At 43.5% G+C, this 23621-nt stretch overlaps 1 protein-coding gene across 1 annotated transcript in view; it reads right to left on the bottom strand.

Moving 5' to 3' along the window:
- The window catches only part of LOC110530963 (E3 ubiquitin-protein ligase HECW1), a 68753-nt gene that overhangs the window by 37461 nt on the left and 7671 nt on the right, over nucleotides 1-23621 (bottom strand). The window contains exons 2-6 of the mRNA XM_036986005.2: nucleotides 19132-19465; nucleotides 18569-18676; nucleotides 14681-14775; nucleotides 13404-13479; nucleotides 12107-12276 (exon numbers count right to left, since the gene is read on the bottom strand). Coding sequence (XP_036841900.2) covers nucleotides 12107-12276; nucleotides 13404-13479; nucleotides 14681-14775; nucleotides 18569-18676; nucleotides 19132-19465 — 783 coding nt within the window. The remainder of the gene's footprint in view (nucleotides 1-12106; nucleotides 12277-13403; nucleotides 13480-14680; nucleotides 14776-18568; nucleotides 18677-19131; nucleotides 19466-23621) is intronic.

Below are 23621 nucleotides of genomic sequence, written 5' to 3'. Positions count from 1 at the left end.
AACGAGACGTGGTGTGATCATAACAACATACAGGAACTCAAGTCCTTCTTTTCACCTGACTTAGAATTCCTCACAATCAAATGTCGACCGCATTATCTACCAAGAGAATTATCTTAGATTATAATCACATCCGCATATATTCCCCCCCAAGCATCAATGGCCCTGAACGGACTTTATTTGACTCTATGTAAACTGGAAACCACATATCCTGAGGCTGCATTCATTGTAGCTGGGGATTTTAACAAGGCTAATCTGAAAACAAGACTCCCTAAATTCTATCAGCATATCGATTGTGCTACTAGGGCTGGTAAAACCCTAGATTATTGTTATTTTAACTTCCACGACGCATACAAGGCCCTCCCCCGCCCTCCTTTTGGAAAAGCTGACCACGACTCCATTTTGTTGCTTCCAGCCTACAGACAGAAACTAAAACAGGAAGCTCCCGCGCTCAGGTCTGTTCAATGCTGGTCCGACCAATCTGATTCCACACTTCAAGATTGCTTCGATCACGTGGATTGGGATATGTTCCGCATTGCGTCAAACAACAACAGTGACGAATACGCTGATTCGATGAGCGAGTTTATTAGCAAGTGCATCGTACCCACAGCATGTCGTACCCACAGCAACTATTAAAACATTCCCAAACCAGAAACCGTGGATTGATGACAGCATTCGCACGAAACAAAGCGCGAACCACTGCTTTTAACCAGGGCAAGGTGACCGGAAACATGACCGAATACAAACAGTGTAGCGATTCTCTCCGCAAGGCAATCAAACAAGCCAAGCGTCAGTATAGAGACAAAGTAGAGTCGCAATTCAACGGCTCAGACACAAGAGGTATGTGGCAGGGTCTACAGTCAATCACGGATTACAAAAAGAAAACCAGCCCCGTCGCGGTCCACGATGTCTTGCGCCCAGACAGACTAAACAACTTCTTTGCTCGCTTTGAGGTCAATACAGTGCCACTGACACGGCCCGCTACCAAAACATGCGGACTCCCCTTCACTGCAGCTGACGTGAGTAAAACATTTAAATGTGTTAACCCTCGTAAGGCTGCAGGCCCAGACGGCATCCCCAGCCACGTCCTCAGAGCATGCGCAGACCAGCTGGCTGGTGTGTTTACGGACATATTCAATCAATCCTTATCCCAGTCTGCTGTTCCCACATGCTTCAAGAGGGCCACCATTGTTCCTGTTCCCAAAAAAGCTAAGGTAACTGAGCTAAACAACTACCGCCGTAGCACTCACTTCCGTCATCATGAAGTCCTTTGAGAGACTAGTCAAGGACCATATTATCTCCACCCTACTTGACACCCTAGACCCACTCCAATTTGCTTACCACCCCAAAAGGTCCACAGACGACGCAATCGCAACCACAATGCACACTGCCCTAACCCATCTGAACAAGAGGAATACCTATGTGAGAATGCTGTTTATCGACTACAACTCAGCATTTAATACCATAGTACCCTCCAAACTCGTCACCCTGGGTCTCGACCCCGCCCTGTGCAACTGGGTACTGGACTTCCTGACGGGCCGCCCCCAGGTGGTGAGGGTAGGTAACAACATCTCCACCCCTCTGATCCTCAACACTGGGGCCCCACAAGGGTGCGTTCTGAGCCCTCTCCTGTACTCCCTGTTCACCCACGACTGCGTGGCCATGCACACCTCCAACTCAATCATCAGGTTTGCAGACGACAGTGGTATGCTTGATTAACAACAACTACGAGACGGCCTACAGAGAGGAGGTGAGGGCCCTCGGAGTGTGTTGTCAGGAAAATAACCTTACACTCAACGCCAACAAAACAAAGGAGATGATCGTGGACTTCAGGAAACAGCAGAGGGAGCACCCCCCTATCCACATCAACGGGACAGTAGTGGAGAGGGTAGTAAGTTTTAAGTTCCTCTGCGTACACATCACGGACAAACTGAATTGGTCCTCCCACACAGACAGCGTGGTGAAGAAGGCGCAGCAGCGCTTCTTCAACCACAGGAGGCTGAAGAAATTTGGCTTATCACCAAAAGCACTCACAAACTTACAGATGCACAATCGAGAGCATCCTGTCGAGCTGTATCACCGCCTGGTACGGCAACTGCTCCGCCCACAACCGTAAGGCTCTCCAGAGGGTAGAGAGGTCTGCACAATGCATCACCGTGAGAAAACTACCTGCCCTCCAGGACACCTACACCACCCGATGTCACAGGAAGGCCATAAAGATCATCAAGGACAACAACCACCCGAGCCACTGCCTGTACACCCTGCTATCATCCAGAAGACGAAGTCAGTACAGGTGCATCAAAGCAGGGACCGAGAGACTGAAAAACAGCTTCTATCTCAAGGCCATCAGGCTGTTAAACAGCCACCACTAACATTGAGTGGCTGCTGCCAACATACTGACTCAATCCCAGCCACTTTAATAATGTAAAAAATGTATCTCTAGCCACTTTAAACAATGCCACTTAATATAATGTTTACATACCCTACATTACTCATCTCATATGTATATACTGTATATACTATACCATCTACTGCATCTTGCCATCTTTATATAATACATGTATCACTAGCCACTTTAAACAATGCCACTTTTATATGTTTACATACCCTACATTACTCATCTCATATGTATATACTGTACTCGATACCATCTACTGCATCTTGCCTATGCCGTTCTGTACCATCACTCATTCATATATCTTTATGTACATATTTTTCATCCCTTTACACTTGTGTGTGTATAAGGTAGTTGTGAAATTGTTAGGTTAGATTACTCGTTGGTTATTACTGCATTGTCGGAACTAGAAGCACAAGCATTTCGCTACACTTGCATTAACATCTGCTAACCATGTGTATGTGACAAATAAAATTTGATATGATTTTAATTTGAGATAAAACTACACTAAATATATTCACGTCACCAAATAATTGATTAAAACACACTGTTTTGAATTAAGGTCTACAGTAGCCTCAAAAGCACTCTGTAGGGTAGCTCCATGGTGTAGCCGGAGGACAACTAGTTCCCATCCTCCTCTGGGTACATTGACTTCAATACAAAACCTAGGAGGCTCGTGGTTCTCACCTTATTCCATAGACTTCAAAGTAATTATTACTTACTTATTACTTCCGGAGGACGTCCTCCAACCTATCAGAGCTATTGCAGCATGAACTGACATGTTGTCCACCCAATCAAAGGATCAGATAATTAATTTTAGTACTGAAAGCATAAGCTACAAATAGATAGCACTGCAGTGCATAAAATGTGGTGCGTAGTTGACTCAAAGAGAGAGAGAGAGAGAGAGAGAGAGAGACAATAGTGGAACAGTTTTTAACAAATACAATTCTTCAAAAATGAAGCAGAAGCAAGAGAAAGAGAGATTTTTAAAACTTTCACCTAGCTAGCAAATGCAACTAGCTAGCTAGTTTAGCCTACTCAAACAGAGAGGGATGCTACAGTATGTTACCTAGCTCACTATGGCTATCCAACACTGGAGCTCTTCCAAGTCAAGGTAAGCTTTACGTTTAATTCATTTATTGCCACCAGGGTCCGCCGGTAAAATTGCTAAACTGCTTGCAAACTGTACACTGTACTGCATGATTGTAGCGGGTTTACTAACACGTTAGTTCTAGTAGCTATGTTGACTTGACGCCAGCTGTGTGTGGTGGTTATGATATGAAGGTTTGGCTTGGAAAAGTTTTAATGTCTGGACACAGACAACTGACGTGTTGTGCACTGAAGTCTACAAGCGAAGCCAAAAGGTGAGAGGAGGAGAGAGAGTAGATGCGAGAAGGAATTTTACAACAATCTGGCTGCTATGAAAGTGAACTGTGTTTGCATGTGATCAGGGGTGTATTCATTCCACCGATTCTGTTGAAAAACGTTTCTTAAAAGGAAGCCAACGGAAAGAAACGGAGATAAACATACCTGAATTTGTCCAATTGAAATTTGTTTGCAACTGTTGGACTAATGATTACACCCTAAATCAGCTAGATGCAGGCAATATTGTGCAAGGCGGTATTGAATATGTCCATGTCTGTCACCTTGATTACTCAAATTTCTTTGCACCTACATTGTAAACTCTGATTCATAAGCTAGGTTGTAGCAACCTCATGATGGGGAATGATAGGGAAAATTTAAGTATCATGTAGTAAGTAGCCTAAACCTATCCATGTTACATTAAGCTGGGTAAATGGAATATATCATACGCCTCATCTTAAACGGCACAGACCGCCATTGGGCAGTAGTCATACTAATCATGGATTATACCACCACTCTCCTAGTTACTAGTGTGTTAGTGTGATGATTCAAGGTCAGTGTGTTCTGAACCTGCAGCATCATCACAAGCAGACAGGCCTAGCTGCATGGGCCAATGACTGTAGGGGAATGGGCCTGTGTTAGTTATTATCAGGATGATTGACTTTCACTTTTACTGTAGGCCACAGGCTGTAATGTAATGGCTGTGTGAGTCTAGACTAATTGTTCAACCCAAACAATGATTCACAAGTGAAGAGAGATTCCTTAATTTAACCCCTAGAGTTGGTGTCCGCACCCCCGCGGATTTCAAATGTCTGTTTTAAACTAGAGATATCTGGCTCTCACAAACACACAAATAACCTGGGCAAAGTGTCAAAAACATGAAAGGCTAATAGTAAAATGTTAAAGTAAACCAACCGATAGTAGACCAATCAGGCAAATCTTAGTCATAAGGCATATTGGGACAAGAGAGGTTTGTCTCAGTGACTTTATGTGCTAGCTAACATAAATTGATGTCCATGTTCTGCAGATAGCATGTACGTGCATACAGTGCCTTCGGAAAGTATTAGGCCCCTTGACCTTTTCCACATTTTGTTACAACCTTAATCTAAAATGTATGAAATAGTTTTTTTCCCTCATCAATCTACACACAATACCCCATAATGACAATGCAAAACCATTTTTTGTTGTTGTTGCTGATTTATACAAATATAAAAAAGGGATTTTCATAAGTATTCCGACCCTTTACTCAGTACTTTATTGAGGCACCTTTGGCAGCTATTACAGCCTTGAGTCTTCTTGGGTATGGCGTTACACGCTTGGCACACCTGTATTTGGGGAGTTTCTCTCATTCTTCTCTAAAGATCCTCACAAGCTCTGTCAGGTTGGATGGGGAGCATTGTTGCACAGCTATTTTCAGGTCTCTCCAGAAATGTTCGATCAGGTTCAAGTCCGGGCTCTGGCTGGGCCACATAAGGACATTCAGAGACTTGTTTTCCGAAGCCACTCCTGCATTGTCTTGGCTGTGTGCTTAGGGTCGTTGTCCTGTTGGAAGGTTAACCTTCGCCCCAGTCTGAGGTCCTGAGTGCTCTGGAGCAGGTTTTCATCAACGATCTCTCTGTACTTTGCTCCGTTCATCATTGCCTCGATCCTGACTAGTTTCGCAATCCCTGCCGCTGAATAACATCCCCACAGCATGATGCTGCCACCACCATGCTTCACCGTAGGGATGGTGCCAGGATTCCTGCAAACGTGATGCTTGGCATTCAGGGAAAAGAGTTCAAGCTTGATTTCATCTTACAAGAGAATCTTGTTTCTCATGGTCTGAGAGTCTTTTGACAAACTCCAAGTGGGCTGTCATGTGCCTTTTTACTAAGAAGGGGCTTCCGTCTGGCAACTCTACCATAAAGCCCTGATTGGTGGAGTGCTGCAGAGATGGTTGTCATTCTGGAAGGTTTACCCATCTCCACAGAGGAACTCTAGAGCTCTGTCAGAGTGACCATCGGGTTCTTGGGCACCTACCTACCTGACCAAGGTCCTTTTCCCCCGATTTCTCAGTTTCCCTGGGTGGCCAGTTCTAGGAAGAGTCTTGGTGGTTCCCAACTTCTTCCATTTAAGAATGATGGAGGCCATTGTGTTCTTGAGGACTTTCAATGCTGCAGACATTTTTTTCTACCCTACCCCAGATCAGTGCCTCGACACAATCCTGTCGCTGAGTTCTACAGAAAATTTATTTGACTTCATGGCTTGGTTTTTGCTCTGACATGCACTGTCAACTATATAGAGAGGTGTGTGCGCTTCCAAATCATGTCCAATCAATTGAATTTACCACAGGTGGATCAAGTTGTAGAAACATCTCAAGGATGATGAATTTCGAGTCAATTTCGAGTCTCATAGCAAAGGGTCAGAATATTTACAGTATGTACAGTTGAAGTCGGACGTTTACATACACCTTAGCCAAAAACATTTAAACTCAGTTTTTCACAATTCCTGACATTAATCCTAGTAAAAATTCCCTGTTTTAGGTCAGTTAGGATTACCACTTTATTTTAAGAATGTGAAATGTCAGAATAATATAATTATTTATTTCAGCTTTTATTTCTTTCATCACAATCCCAGTGGGTCAGAAGTTTACATACACTCAATTAGTATTTGGTATTATTGCCTTTAAATTGTTTAACTTGGGTCAAACATTTTGGGTAGCCTTCCACAAGCTTCCCATAATAAGTTGGGTGAATTTTGGCCCATTCCTCTGAACAGGGCTGGTGTAACTGGGTCAAGTTTGTAGTGCTTCACGGATGGGATGGTGTTCTTCGGCTTGCAAGCCTCCCCCTTTCTCCTCCAAACATAATGATGGTCATTATTTTTGTTTCATCAGACCAGAGGACATTTCTCCAAAAAGTACGATATTTGTCCCCATGTGCAGTTGCAAACTGTAGTCTGGCTTTTTTTATGGCGGTTTTGGAGCAGTGGCTTCTTCCTTGCTGAGCGGCCTTTCAGGTTATGTCGATATAGGACTCGTTTTACTGTGGATATAGATAACTTTGTACCTGTTTCCTCCAGCATCTTCACAAGGTCCTTTGCTGTTGTTCTGGGATTTATTTGCACTTTTCGCACAAAAGTATGTTCATCTCTATGAGACAGAATGTGTCTCCTTCCTGAGCGGTATGACGGCTGCGTGGTCCCATGGTGTTGATACTTGCTTACTATTGTTTGTACAGATGAACTTGGTACCTTCAGGCATTTGGAAATTGCTCCCAAGCACGAACCAGACTTGTGAAGGTCTACAATTTTTTTCCTGAGGTCTTGGCTGATTTCTTTTGATTTTTCCATGATGTCAAGCAAAGAGACACTGAGTTTGAAGGTAGGCCTTGAAATACATCCACAGGTACACCTCCAAATGACTCAAATGATGTCAATTAGCCTATCAGAAGCTTCTAAAGCCATGACATCCTTTTCTGGAATTTTCCAAGCTGTTTAAAGGCACAGTCAACTTAGTGTATGTAAACTTCTGACACACTAGAATTGTGATACAGTGAAATAATCTGTCTGTAAACAATTGTTGGAAAAATTACTTGGTTCATGCACAAAGAAAATGTCGTAACCGATTTGCCAAAACTGTCGTTTGTTAACAAGAAATTTGGGAAGTGGTTGAAAAACGAGTTTTAATGACTCGAGCCTAGGTGTAGGTAATCTTCAACGGTAAATAAATTAGCAAAAAATTTGCTAAAAATATCTAAATACCCGTTTTCGCTTTGTCATTATGGGCTATTGAGTGTAGATTGCTGAGGATTACTCTTTTTTTCAATCCATTTTAGAATAAGGCTTCTAACGCATCAAAATGTGGAAAACATCAAGGGGTCTGAATACTTCCCGAAGGCACTGTATGTGCCTGGATGGAACACAGCACATGTTATAAAGAGGCCTTAATAATGGATCAATTAATCGAAGCACCACAGCCAGTACCCATCGTTAATCTTTGGAAACGAAGGTTGCCTCGTGCTGCTGCCCCATGAACAACATCCAGAAATAAAACTCAGCTTCAGCATTATGTTTATGCAAGCACGAAGAATGGTATGAGAAATAAATATTAATTTGTGATTGCAGCAGACAGTCATGTGATGTGATTCTGGAGCCCTATAGGAAGACGGAGTGGCTACATCCCAAATAGTACCCTAGTCCCTATATAGTGCACTACTTTTGACCAGAGTAGGCCGTGGTAAAAATAAGTGCACTATAAAGGGAATAGGGTGCTATTTGGGAGACAGAGGGGGAGATCTATTATTGAAAAGTGTTTCAGCTGCTGAGAATAGAACATGACGATGGTGTGAGGCTGTTTGCATTCCAAATGGCACCCTATTCCTTATATAGTAGATGGGCGCTGGTCAAAAGTAGTGCACTAGGAAATAGGGTGCCATTTGGGATGCACGGTGTGCCTGAGAGGCAGAAAGCTGGTGGTGGTGGGGTGCTGTGGTTTATATATAACCCTGGCCTGTACTGATGTGCGCCCTTACCTGTACTCCCATGACTCTCTCTGTCAGGGAGTCTTGAGGGAGCGAAGGAAGGCTGCGGCTGATCTGAATATCAAACAGGGGAGGGTGAGGGAGTAGGGTGCACTTTTCCGCTGCCTTCAGCCTTCCTCACAGAAGCCCTGGATAATTTTGAGGTACAAGAGGGAGACACGAAGAGGGAGGGACCTACTCTATTAGCTAAACTCTTCATTATACAGTCAGATCCAGCATGAAGCCTCCAGAAACCATCACCGCAGGTGTCATACCTCCCCTTATCCATACTGATAATTTCCAAGAATACAGAGTGGCGCTGCTATATCCTTCCCCTCAATATACTGAAGGGGTGTTGATACTGTACCAAAGCAGAGCTGGGTCCGTGACACATTTCCTGCCCTTTCAGGGCGACACCACTTAATTGAACCATTAGCTAAATGAGTACCGGTAACCCAGTAATAGCCTATTATAGGGAGATAGAGATGATTTTACCAGCATGGTAATAAAAGAGGATTATCACATGAGGAAACTCTGAGTCACGGTGTAAATGTATAATTCATACATTATAAATTATAATGCATTTGGACTGTTCTTGTCCTTGAAATAGCTTTCGAAACCAAAGCCCCTGAATCAGAAGGAGACACTGTCTGCTGAGTAAAGGAAGTGGAAGAAGGTTAATGATGAAGAATATAAAGAGGCAGGGAAGGAGGGAAGGAGGGAGGGAGGGAATACTGCTGTGTTCAGGAGGAGGAGATACAGGCAGGGAGGGAGGGAGTACTGCTGTGTTCAGGAGGAGGAGATACAGCCAGGGAGGGAGGGAGTACTGCTGTGTTCAGGAGGAGGAGATACAGCGAGGGAGGGGAATATCCCTCACTAAACAAGTCAAATGTTAATAAGCCTACTGCCTGCCAGTCCCTCAAATGTCTTTCCCTTCCCTCTCTCTAAGAGACATGTAAAATAAAATTCCTCCTCTTTCCCACTTATCCTCCTACCCCCTCTACCTTCCTCTACTCTCTCTCTCTCTCGCTCCCTCTCTGTCTATCTCTGCCTGCCTGCATGCCTGCCTGTTTGACCAATTTTCCGACTGTATGTCCTCCAAAGCACTCTCCTCATTAGCAGTGTAAATGTAAATCCCCCCATGATGAGGAGGAGGAGGAACACAGCGGATGGGTTTAATGAGATCTCAGCATCCCTTGCAATACACATTGTTCCTCAAGTTAATATCGCTCACCAAACAACACTGTCACATTCATACACACTCACTGAATATACAAAATATTAGGAACACCTTTCTAATATTACGTTCCACCCCTTTTTGCCATCAGAACAGCCTCAATTCGTCAGGCATGGACTCTACAAGGTGTGAACGCGTTCCACAGGGATGCTGGCCCATGTTAACTCCAACGATTCCCGCCCATGTTGACTCCAATGCTTCCTGCCCATGTTGACTCTAATGCTTCCACAGTTGTGTCAAGTTGGCTGGATGTCCTTTGGGTGGTGGACTACTCTTGATACACACAGGAAACTGTTGAGAGTGAAAAACCCAGCAGCGTTGCAGTTCTTGACATACTCAAACCAGTGCGCCTGGCACCTACTAACATACCCTGTTCAAAGGCACTTACATATTTTCTCTTGCCCATTCACCCTCTGAATGGCAATCATACACAGTTCATGTCTCAATTGTCTCAAGGCTTAAAAATCGTACTTTAAACTGTCTCCTCCCCTTCATCTACACATTGAAGTGGATTTAACAGGTGACATCAATAATTTACATTTTTATTTATTATATTTAACCTTTATTTAACTAGACAAGCCAATAAGAGACTAGCTTTCACCTGAGCTGTGTTCAAATACTCATACTAACCACACTAACCGTACTATATGTGACTTGAATTGAGTATTTAGTGAATTGAGTATATAGTGAATTGAGTATATAGTGAATTGAGTATATAGTTATTGGTCATAGCATGGATATAGTTAGTATGCCAAAAGTTCACGGATGTCGAACTAAATTCGCCAAAATACGAAGTATACAAGCAGTGGACACTATTTCAGTGCATTTAGGGACCATAATGCAATTCTTCAGAAAATGGGCATAGCTTCACAACATTTTCAGATTTGTAGAAAATGGCGGAAAATATGCAGCCGAAGCAAAGAAGTCCTACAAGAGCGGATACAAACTCATTGCTTTAACTAATTATGTCAAATGTTAAGAAAATGTTGAGCAATGTAATAAAGTAATGACTTTCAAATAAGTTACATTGCATGTTATGTTGGTTGACAATTTGTTAGCTATGCTATCCTTATGAACCGCATAGCATTACAGCAGCATCTACCGGTATGTTAGCTAGTTACCTAACATTAGTTGGCTACTAATACATCGAACTTGCCAGGCAGTATATTAACTATATGCTATCTAACTAACTACCCAACATTTATTGACTTGATTATTCACACAATTCTTAGCTATTCTTAGCAATGGAAACATCTCTGCACCATCTCTGCAGCACTCCACCAATCAGGCCTTTATGGTAGAGTGGCCAGATGTAAGACACTCCTCAGTAAAAGGCACATGACAGCCCACTTGAAGTTTGTCAAAAGGCACCTAAATACTCTCAGATACTCTCTGGGAAAGACCCCAGCTGGGCCCCGAAGTGAGAGGGCCAGGAGGTATGTGGTCAACAATGCTTGACTCAGGGAGGAGGATGCCCCTGCCATGCGTAGTCCCATGGGATGTTGGCTATCATCAACAAGGCAACTCCTATGACTAATTGGGAATGGGACGCAAGCGTAGGATTGATCACCCTGTCGCTGGCCGCCTTTGGGGAGGGTGTATAGTGTGAAAGGCCGAAACACCCTAGGAACCAAAGGTACACTACTGACGATGCGCTCCCCAAATTTCACCAGGCTCACTGTTCATTAACTCTTGGAAGTGCTTGCACAAAGGATAGTAACATCTCATCCTGTGTTCTTGGAATCAGACCATGAGAAACAAGATTCTCTGGTCTGATGAAATCAAGATTGAACTCTCTGGAGGAAACCTGGCACCACCATTTTCAGCTGCAGTAACTAGGAGTCTCGTCAGCAAAGATGAACGGAGCAAAGTACAGAGAGATCCTTGATGAAAACCTGCTCCAGAGTGCTCAGGACCTCGGACTGGGGCCCTAAGCACACACAGCCAAGACAATGCAGGAGTGGCTGCGGGACATGTCTCTGAATGTCCTTGAGTTGCAGAGCTTGAGAGGATCTGCAGAGAAGAATGGGAGAAACTCCCCAAATACAGGTGTGCCAAGCTTGTAGCATCATACCCAAGAAGACTGGAGGCTGTAATCCCTGCCAAAGGTGCTTCAACAAAGTATTGAGTAAAGGGTCTGAATACTTAAATGTGAATGTGATATTTACAGCAAAAAAAAAGTCTAAAAACCTGTTTTTGCTTTGTCATTATTGGGTACTGTGTGTAGATTGATGAGGAAAAAATAAAATATACTAGGGTCTAAATACTTCCTGAATGTTGCAGGGATAGTGCTATAAACTCATCACAACCAAACCACAACTGTTGTAACCCATTTTCAGCACTTGTTCTCTTGAGCAAAAAAATGAAAAACAACTTTGGTTACACCTGTATAAATTCTGTACATCCCAGTTAGTGTTTCCATATGGTTCCAGGTCAACAGTACCTGTATAACATATTGTATAAAGCACCTTAAGACTGTCACTCTGCCTGACTTTATTGCCCTGTTACAGAGAGCATACTCAAGGTTGCTTGCTTTTTCATAGTCCTTCGAGCCAGATAGCAACAATTGTCTTGGAACACATAGAATATAAAGCCTTGTCAGGGCCTTCCTCTCACCTCTCTCTGCCAGCGGGGGTTGATGGTGTTACAGACGATGCTGGAGCGTTTCTCCTGGCCGTGGTGTGGCAGCGCTGGAAAGATGCTGTTCCTGCCGGGATGGATGGCGATCTTCAGGTAGGGGTCAGGGTTGAAGAACATCCCTTTCTTCAGCCCCGTGGCGTGGAAATCTACCAGAGACGATAAGAGAGGAGGAGACGATGAGGATAAACGGCTTTAAAATTACACCTTTAACGGCTTAAGAAAATCCCCTACTTCTGACAAAGAAGAGCAGAGTGCAGTCAGCAGGAATGTCCTTGAGAAAGAGAATGTTCCTTTTAGCTCTGCAAATCAATTTGGTTCAATATCCTGTGTTGCCACAGTATGCTGTACTTCTACAATAGTAGTAGTATGTTCTACTATAGCAGAGCAGAGACAGAATAACTCTCCCTGAAAAATAGGTCTAGACAGACTTATTATTTTGCATAACGTTGCATTTAACTTGAACTTCTCTCCAACTCTGCTCTGTAATATTTGTGACAGACATGTCATACAGTAGCATAGCCTCCCAGTGATCTGGGACCAGACAGGGACTACTACAGTCAGTATGTTTGTTCAGTATTTGTAAGCCTGTGTTGATCAAAGCTGAAGACGAAAGGGGAAGAGCTGCTGTCTGAAATCCCATCTGCCTCCCCCTGACATCTCCCATGCAGCTGTGGGGGGAGAGAATCGTTTGGATACACGACTGAGCAAGCTGTCACACCCACCTTTCATCTGCACTACCTCACTGTGAATCAGGTGGAACTGGATCATGCCTCTACTGCTGCTGCTGCTGCTGCTGCATCCCTCAGTTAGGAATCCAACTCAACTCAAGACTCTCGGAAACACTTAGCACAATAGACTCACTGTGCTTTTCCTATGATGAGTCAGGATGTTAGGATGTTTTTGTGACATTTCTACAGATGTGATGTATTTCTTCATGCAGCGTTTGGGAATGAAACAGCGGCATTTAAGTATGGAAGTGTTAGGAGAAAGGAATCCTTTTCATCATCGTCATGTAAGTGTGGGTTTGTCGATATTTCTCTAACTGCTAGCATTCTGTATCATGCCAGTTGGCACAGAACATTCCTTCCTGTAATGCACATGATGTACTCCAGATGGATGATAGTACTGTATCTGAATCCTGGGATGAGTTGCTATGGAGACACAAGCTGTGTGTTGCCCTTTGCCACAGTAATGCTGGCACATGTGCTGGCCCAACCCTGTAGAGATGTGTTGCCAAGGTAACGTGGTGGTAGGGGGGGGGGGGCATGCTCACCTGAGAGGGAGAAGCTAATGAGTCTTCTGCTGCCTGTGCTCTGGGGGACTTCTTCATTTGTGACGGGCTTAAACACCTACACAGAGAGAGGGTGAGAAAGAGAGATAGAGAGAAAGAGAGAGAGAGAGAGAGAGTAAGAAAAAGTAACATCAGCGCCCACCTTTACAGCACCTCTCCTCCCTGTTCCTCCTCCACAGGTGCCTGCCTAAGGATCTTTATAGCAGGCAGGTGGATTTGTGGAAAATAGCCACTGAGAGATGATGGAGGGCCACTGAGAGATGATGGAGGGCCACTGAGAGATGGGGGTGGAGGATAAGGATGAGACAAGGACACCCCTACCGACCAAGCCCTCCCTAACCCGGGCGACGCTAGGCCAATTGTGTGTCGCCCCACAGACCTCCCGGTCGCGGCCGGTTACGACAGAGCCTGGGCGCGAACCCAGGGACTCTGATGGCACAGCTGGCGCTGCAGTACAGCGCCCTTAACCACTGCGCCACCCGGGAGGCCCTACAATGGCATTTTGTGGCATTGATGTGTTTCTGAGATTGTTCCTCTGGGTGTGATCTCTAGGAGGACAAGTGAGTAGTCATTATAGCAGTGTGGGCGTATGTAGGCTGTGGGGGCAGGGCCTGCATAGGCCTGGGCTAATGCATTTCACTCCCTGGCTGCAGTGAGCCTCCAGCAGACAGCTGGAGTGCCCACAGGGGACCTCTACTACAGTGTACTCCACAGGGACAACACAAGGACATTATCTGATTCCCCTCTCTGTTCACCTCTGGCTGTGGCGTATCTGTCTATCTCTCAGACTGCTGTCTGTCTGTGTGTGATCTCTCTCAAGACAGGCAATGTCAACCAGCCAATAAGCATATAATAATTTACACTTAGCACCACTTTCAATTTCAGGATTTTCTTTTCCGGTCAATGAGAAAAGAAGGGTAACCAATCTAATGGATTGCTAAATCCATTATATCTGCCCTTTAAATCACGTCTGATAACCCCTAGTAATCCAGGTAACACTGGACAACAGATGACATGCTAACCCCTTTCTGGAACAGTCAGGATTTTTCTTCTTACTTTTCTTACCACTCTAGGCTCTAGTGATAAGCTTCAACCCAGACAATGGAAAAATATTTAGATGGAAAGACATACAGTAGATCCGTTGTAGTAATTCACCATCTCTTCCCTTCAGTGCCCCTTGAGAAGCCCATATAAACATATAGCGCCCATGTACAGTAGCACTAATACCAGGCTGGGACTAAGTAGTCCTACACGCTCACCGGAACTGAGGGGTTCTTCACAGTCAAACTGGGGGTGGTGGCTCGCAGGGCCCCGCTCACACCATGGTAGTATTTAAAACAGATCTTGGTCTCCACTGAGAGGAAAGAAGAGACAGATGACAGAAGAGAGGACAGAAGTTAGTTTAAGAGAGATTGTCCTATCTTTTTAGAATGACCTACTGTTTGCATTATACACTATTTCTCTGTTTATTGGCACCTTAATCAGGTTTCACAGTTGGAAAGCTCTCAAAAACAGGCCAGAGACACACCAGCGTGACCTAAGAAAGCTGTTGTGAGCAGCATGCCAATAAACTGGGGGAGAGAGAGCAGACGGTCCTCAGCTACATGGTTATTAGCAGCGGAGCCTGACACAGAGAGATAATACTATCCCTTTAATTACACAGAGAGATAATACTATCTATTTAATTACACAGAGGGATAATACTATCAATTTAATTACACAGAGATAAGAATCTCAGTGGCTGCTTTCCAAGCTGCTAATCTACTGTGGTAGCTAAATGGAGATGCTTGAGAATCAACACCATTGAGCCTATAGGGTGGCACACAGGCACCAGCGAATGGTATTGGCCAAAAGATTGATTGCTGTCTCTGCCTGGCCGGTTCCCTTCTCTCCACTGGGATTCTCTGCCTCTAACCCTATTACGGGGGCTGAGTCCCTGGCATACTGGTGCTCTTCCATGCCGTCCCTAGGAGGGGTGCGTCACTTGAGTGTGTTGAGTCACTGACGTGATCTTCCTGTCTGGGTTGGCACACCCCCTCAGGTTAGTTTCGTGGGCTATACTCGGCCTTGTCTCAGGGTAGTAGGTTAGCCTAGTGGTTAGAGTGTTGGACTGGTAACCAAAAGGTTGCAAGTTCAAACCCCTGAGCTGACAAGGTACAAATCTGTTGTTCTGCCCCTGAACAGGTAGTTAACCCACTGTTCCTAGAACGTAATTGAAAATAAGAATTTGTTCTTAACTGACTTGCCTAGTTAAATAAAGGTAAAATAATAAAAAATAGGTTGGTGGTGTGGGGGCTGTGCCTTGGCAAAGTGGGTGATGTTATATCCTGTCTGTTTGACCCTGTTTGGGTATTTATGCTACAGTAGTTTATGTGTCGGGGGGCAAGGGTGAGTCTTTTATATCTGGAGCATTTCTCATGTTTTATCCGATGTCCTGTGTGAATTTAAGTATGCTCTCTCTAATTCTCTCTCTTTCTTTTTCTCTCGGAGGACCTGAGCCCTAGGACCATGCCTCAGGACTACCTGGCATGATGACTCCTTGCTGTCCCCAGTCCACCTGGTCATGCTGCTCCTCCAGTTTCAACTGTTCTGCCTGCGGCTATGGAACCCTGACCTGTTCACTGGACGTGCTACCTTGTCCCGGACCTGCTGTTTTGGACTCTCTCTACCGCACCTGCTGTCTCTAACTCTGAATGATCGGCTATGAAAAGCCAACTGACATTTACTGCTGAGGTGCTGTCCTGTTGCACCCTCTACAACCACTGTGATTATTTTTATCTGACCCCGCTGGTCATCTATGAACGTTTTAACATCTTGGCCATGTTCTGTTATAATCTCCACCCGGCACAGCCAGAAGAGGACTGGCCACCCCTCAGAGCCTGGTTCCTCTCTAGGTTTCTTCATAGGTTCTGGCCTTTCTAGGGAGTTTTTCTTAGCCACCGTACTTCTACATCTGCATTGCTTGCTGTTTGGGGTTTAAGGCTGGGTTTATTTTATATCGGCTGATGTAAAAAGGGGTTTATAAATAAATGTGATTGATTGATTGATAGATATCTGATTCTTGCGAATGAGCTGTCCCTACTGATGAGGTGGGAGGAGCTCTTTGAGGGATGAGTCTTACTTTAGGTTATTAAACAATAAGCAGTGTTAGCTAAATAACAAAATCACCCACAGATGACAACGTATTACTTTAGCAGAACCAGATGAGGGGAGGATAGCACTATGGTAGTTACTCATAGCTGCACTTTGTGTCTAAGCAGAGCTGTCCACACCGGGGCCTACTGTACTATACAGTCAGTGTCGGTTCTCTAGTCTAGAGGGACTAATGGGATCATTTGGCTGTATAAATGATGTCAATTATTTTATTTATGGAATCTCTTCCAAATAGACTTGCTTTAATCTGTACAGAGTAAGGATTTGTGATTCTAAAGGGAAATCCTGAAACTTATGGAATTCTGAAGATACAAAATGGTCACAATGGTAATGAGAAACAAAATGGTTATGAGATAATTTCAGTGTTACAGTGGGGCAAAAAAGTATTTAGTCAGCCACCAATTGTGCAAGTTCTCCCACTTAAAAAGATGAGAGAGGCCTGTAATTTTCATCATAGGTACACTTCAACTATGACAGACAAAATAAGGGAATTTCTGGCTCTCACAGGCTTGTAACTTCTTCTTTAAGAGGCTCCTCTGTCCTCCACTCGTTACCTGTATTAATGGCACCTGTTTGAACTTGTTATCAGTATAAAAGACACCTGTCCACAACCTCAAACAGTCACACTCCAAACTCCACTATGGCCAAGACCAAAGAGCTGTCAAAGGACACCAGAAACAAAATTGTAGACCTGCACCAGGCTGGGAAGACTGAATCTGCAATAGGTAAGCAGCTTGGTTTGAAGAAATCAACTGTGGGAGCAATTATTAGGAAATGGAAGACATACAAGACCACTGATAATCTCCCTCGATCTGGGGCTCCACGCATGATCTCACCCTGTGGGGTTAAAATGATCACAAGAACGGTGAGCAAAAACCCCAGAACCACACGGGGGGGACCTAGTGAATGACTTGCAGAGAGCTGGGACCAAAGTAACAAAGCCTACCATCAGTAACACACTATGCTGCAAGGGACTCAAATCCTGCAGTGCCAGACGTGTCCCCCTGCTTAAGCCAGTACATGTCCAGGCCCATCTGAAGTTTGCTAGAGAGCATTTGGAGGATCCAGAAGAAGATTGGGAGAATGTCATATGGTCAGATCAAACCAAAATATAACTTTTTTGTAAAAACTCAGCTCTTCGTGTTTGGAGGACAAAGAATGCTGAGTTGCATCCAAAGAACACCATACCTACTGTGAAGCATGGGGGTGGAAACATGCTTTGGGGCTGTTTTTCTGAAAAGGGACCAGGACGACTGATCCGTGTAAAGGAAAGAATGAATGGGGCCATGTATCGTGAGATTTTGAGTGAAAACCTCTTTCCATCAGCAAGGGCATTGAAGATGAAACGTGGCTGGGTCTTTCAGCATGACAATGATCCCAAACACACCGCCCGGGCAACGAAGGAGTGGCCTCGTAAGAAGCATTTCAAGGTCCTGGAGTGGCCTAGCCAGTCTCCAGATCTCAACCCCATAGAAAATCTTTGGAGGGAGTTGAAAGTCCATGTTGCCCAGCAACAGCCCCAAAACATCAATGCTCTAGAGGAGATCTGCATGGAGGAATGGGCCAAAATACCAGCAACAGTGTGTGAAAACCTTGTGAAGACTTACAGAAAACGTTTGACCTCTGTCATTGCCAAGAAAGGGTATATAACAAAGTATTGAGATAAACTTTTGTTATTGACCAAATACTTATTTTCCACCATAGTTTGCAAATAAATTAATTAAAAATCCTACAATGTGATTTTCTGGATTTTTTTTCTCATTTTGTCTGTCATAGTTGAAGTGTACCTATGATGAAAATTACAGGCCTCTCTCATCTTTTTAAGTGGGAGAACTTGCACAATTGGTGGCAGACTAAATACTTTTTTGCCCCACTGTATGTAAAGATTTAGTGGTATATGCTACATCCATTATAAAACAGCTCTCTCAGTGTGTGGGGGATGTAGTGTACTGTAATGTAGCTGGTTTTGGATGTATTTCCAGAAATGCACTTACGCTCCACAAAATAAGAGTTGGCCTCAATTTTCCACACTATCTGGCCCTTGTGCGAACCATTCACTCCGCGGCTCTTGTAGTCTAGAAAGTTCTCAGACGAAACTTCTTCTGAGAGAGTCGAAAGGGAGGGAGGTGAAGGTGAGATACAAAGTCCCATTACAGTATCACACAAGCATTGTCAGTTCCCTGTGGATACGTAACATTAACTGTGTCTGAGCACCACAACACCACCTTCAGATAACCTCAAATGATAAGGGAAGGCAGACTGGACATGACCTGACCTAACATGACCTGAGTCATCGCATTGCTCTCTATGTAGTGTACATACAGTCCCTTTCAAATACTGTAGACTTGAATGAACACATTCTAGTTCTTGTACTACACACCTATTCCTCTTCCCCAAAAGCTAACTCCAAAGAAGATCACATGCAGTATGTATAACAGTTTACAAGATTTGAAATAAGCTGCTCTTCATCTCACTGTCTCTAGCTGCCTCACTATCATCTACTATTACGTATTGCTTTGGTCCCTTCTATGAAAATTACTGTTATGGCAGTGCTCACCGATGAGGTACATGCCAATCCAGTCCCCAGCGTCCACCTCCTCCTTGATGTCCCAGCAGATGAGGATGTCCTGGGTCAGACCGATGGCATAGAGCGAGGTGCTGACGGTGAGCGTTGAACGGCTGTGTGATGTCACCAGGTCTGTGTCGCTGGTCGAGCGGTGCATAGTCGCCACGACCTCAGGAAAGCCGTTCTGGAAGTTGACGTTAGGGAACTGCTCGGGATTGTAGCTGTGGCGGATCGGGTGCTTACAGCGCCGGCGGTTCTGGGACGAACGTGACGGGGATGCCATTGCTGCTCGTCCAAGTCCGAGAAACCTGTTCTGGTACAAGTTCTGGAGAAGAGGAGAGGAAAGAAGGAGAGAAACTGTGAATGGGGAGGATGGAGAGCTAGTACTGGAGAGATTTTTAGGAGGCCAAATGTTAGCATGGCTATTTCTGCGTTTTTTAGATAAAATTCAAAACTTTAATCGCCATCTTTAAGAACATTGCAGGTGTGTTTTTCTGTTGGTTTATTCTGGCAGACTAAGAGGTAGTGATTTGTACCATCCTGCAGAGAAAGTGGAGCTATAGTGGGAATATTACCAGCAGGAAATATAATCCTAAAATCTTTCGGAAGTTTTTCCAATATGTAGCAATAACTTCTGAGTGGGAGGAGAGACAACAATGCCTAGTTAGTGAAGAGGGAGCAACACAGTGCTATGAGTGAGGAACACTCCAAGGTCCTGTCCTGCTCAGACTGTTCAGAGGTGACTGAGTGTGCTGCCTCTCTCTCTCATATGTTTACATTGCCAAAGCAAGTGAAATAGCTAATAAACAAAAGTTAAACAATAAAATAATGAACAGTAAACATTATACACTAAGTTCCAAAGGAATGGAGAGTGTTCAAAACAGTCTGAATGGATTTAACGAAGCCTATGGATTGAGTAGAATATAATATAACTTTATTGCGCCAAGGATGCATGTAACATGTAGTTAATACCAAGCATGAGATTCCCACATTGTAGCCTGTACATTGAACGTATTCACTGATCATGTACTCTACCTTTGCAAATAAAGGTGCGGTTCAGGTATGAACGTCTTTGAGACGTTCCTTTACAGTCATATCCAATACCAGGAGTATCAAACTCCAGTATTTGATGCTGTGTCTGCATGTATCTATTACAATCATACCAGCAGCGCAAGAAGTGGGGGGGCATAATATATATATATTTTTTGATCCAGTCGGATAAACACTCCAAATAGCCTTCAACTGCTTGGTGGCATCCGCATGGTCCTAAAGCACATCGTTGCTTTGTTTTTTATAATATTCCAATGATAATACTGGGGAGGCACAAAAATGCCATTTCAGAAAGTGAAAGTTGCACCCCTAAATTATACACTTCAACAGTGTTTACCAATCATGCCCATGGGACAGCAATGGTTACACATTATAACTATGCAATAGACTAGAAACATGATTTAACTAGTTAAAGGCTGATTTGTAACTGATATACACAGAAACAGAATTTAAAAACAGTACACTATACTTCCTATGCATTATGTAAATACTCTAAAACCGGTTCATCTCAATATCTACTTTCCTTCATCTGCACTGATCTGAGGACACAGGATTGGTGTAGTATTTATCAGTATTATTATAGTATATAGTATTTATTTATCAGGATTGGTGTAGTATCAAATGAGAGACTTAATTTCAACTAGGATAGAATGTGAAACGCTTTATTGAAAGAAGTTATCGAAGTGTTATAAATACATAATACATGCATTATAAATATTATAATTGTAATCTTATATTATAAATAGAAGTTCAGTCTGTTGTTCAATGCACATCTGGTGTGCATGATAAACACAGAGGAATAAAGAGGAGATGAGGAGAGAGGTTTGAGAAAAAGTGTAGTAGACAGAAAGGAAAAGAGGAGCAGGGATGACAGGATATGATTCATGAATTACAGTGCAACTAAATGTAATATTCTCTCAGTTCATCACAATTGTATAATAGTGTCTCTCATGGTGTCTCCCCAGTTGGCCCGAGCGGGTGAGGTGGCGATGATGGGACTGGGGGTTTGCATCCTCTCTCACATCAAGACATACCTGTAGACGAGAGACAGATATAGCATGTTTAAGCCTTGTGGGTTTTTTATTCTAACACTGTCAGTCATCATAATCATCAGGAGGTGAAATGCAAAACTGACCTTGGATCATTAACTCTGGGATTACTACATCTCTAGCTGCATTTCAGTGTAAAGCATCTATTTAATAATACTTCCTGTTGACCCGACCAAGTGACCTCTCACCTCTGATCATACTGTGCCCTCTATGTAGCCAGTTCAGATTCCTGAACTATAACCTAGAGGATTTAGGCAGAAGGGGGGAAGAGGGAGGAAGTGAAGGAGAGAGACGGTTATTGAGAAAATAAGGTAGTTGAAGAGACAGTGTTCAACAGGAATCTGTGTGTCGTCTCACCCGTTGTCCACACTAAGTGGCTGAAAAGTACTTTATACTGGAAAACATACAGACACACGATGACAAACAATATATTGTTTTCTACATTATTTTCTACATAAATAGAAATAATGACCATGTCTTACTATTCTCCATGGTTGGCCCTTTTGCCTGTTCTTCTAAGGTGGAAGGAGCCACAGTTATACACCTGAGCCAGCTTACTGCACAACACAATCCATCAATCAGATTGATACACGAGTGTGTAGCTGTGGGTTATAGGGTGTCTAATTGTTCTTCTATTTCAATATGGGTGACTCTTAAAGGAGCCTGTTCTGTTTTTGTACAGACATTACCCTTACCTAAACTGTGAATTGAATAAATGCAGTTGACATAGCAAAGTAAATGGAAGAATACACTTATTGCAATGTGGATGGCTCTTAAGAGCCTTTGGTTGTGCATAGTCTAGTCTTTGGTGTTGCCAAGGAACAGCACCCTCTTCGAAGAAGTAGGAGGTGAAGATCTCCCGCACACGGATTGCCTCCTGTGCTGCGTTGTTAGCGCCCATCCTTGAAAAATCCTGCAGATCCCCTCCTGGTCCTCATCTACATCCTCATGAAGTTCTGCAGGACACAGGTAGGCAATCTCAGATGGCCGTGGTAACCAAATCGTTTTGAAGGAATCTCCAGTTGCAAGGTATCTGTAGGAATATGGAAGATAGTCAATATTAGACTTTGACATCCCCAGGTCATTGTGGATTTCTAAAGTATAATATCTCTTATAACAAACCATGATAACATTGGATAGACAGATGCATGTGCACACACATGGGCATGTGTAGCAAACAATAGCAGGATCATATCAAGGATAGCATCACAAATAATAATACGGTTGAAGTCTGAAGTTTACATACACCTGAGCCAAATACATTTAAACTCCGTTTTTCACAATTACTGACATTTAATCATAGTAAAAATTCCCTGTCTTAGGTCAGTTAGGATCACCACTTTATTTTAAGAATGTGAAATGTCAGAATAAAAGTAGAGAGAAAGATTTATTTCAGTCACATTCCCAGTGGGTCAGAAGTTTACATACACTCAATTAGTATTTGGCAGCATTGCCTTTAAATTATTTAACTTGGGTCAAACATTTTTGGTAGCCTTCCACAAGATTCCCATAATAAGTTGGGTGAATTTTGTCTCCTGACAGAGCAGGTGTAATGGAGTCGGGTTTGTAGGTCTCCTTGCTCATTCACGCTTTTTCAGTTCTGCCCACAAATTTTCTATGGGATTGAGGTCAGGGCTTTGTGTTGGCCAATCCAATACCTTGACTTTGTTGTCCTTAAGCCATTTTGCCACAACTTTGGAAGTATGCTTGGGGTCATTGTCCATTTAGAAGACCCATTTGTGACCAAGCTTTAACTTCCTGACTGATGTCTTGAGATGTTGCTTCAATATATCCACATACTTTTCCTGCCTCATGATGCCATCTATTTTGTGTGCAGCAAAGCACTCCCACAACATGATGCTGCCACCGCCGTGCTTCATGGTTGGGATGGTGTTCTTCGGCTTGCAAGCCTCCCCCTTTTTCCTGAAAACATAACTATGGCCATTATGGCTAAACAGTTCTACTTTTGTTTCATCAGACCAGAGGACATTTCTCCAAAAAGTACGATCTTTGTCCCCAGGTGCAGTTGCAAACCGTAGTCTGGCTTTTTTTAATGGTGGTTTTGGAGCAGTGGCTTCTTGCTTGCTGAGCGGCCTTTCAGGTTATGTCGATACAGGACTCGTTTTACTGTGGATATAGATACTTTTGTACCTGTTTCCTCCAGCATCTTCACAAGGTCCTTTGCTGTTGTTCTGGGATTGATTTGCACTTTTTGCATCAAAGTACGTTCATCTCTAGGAGACAGAGCGTGTCTCTTTCTTTTTTCACCTCAAATTGACTCAAATGATGTCAATTAGCCTATCAGAAGCTTCTAAAGCCATTTTTCCAAGCTGTTTAAAGGCAGCATGGAAATTTAGTGTATGTAAACTTAGTTTATGTAAA

Source organism: Oncorhynchus mykiss, chromosome 8 (assembly GCF_057628025.1).
Source record: "Oncorhynchus mykiss isolate SJ-2025 chromosome 8, ASM5762802v1, whole genome shotgun sequence".
In the NCBI taxonomy this organism is placed as follows: Eukaryota; Metazoa; Chordata; class Actinopteri; order Salmoniformes; family Salmonidae; genus Oncorhynchus; species Oncorhynchus mykiss.
This window is presented reverse-complemented; position numbering and strand designations above follow the sequence as displayed.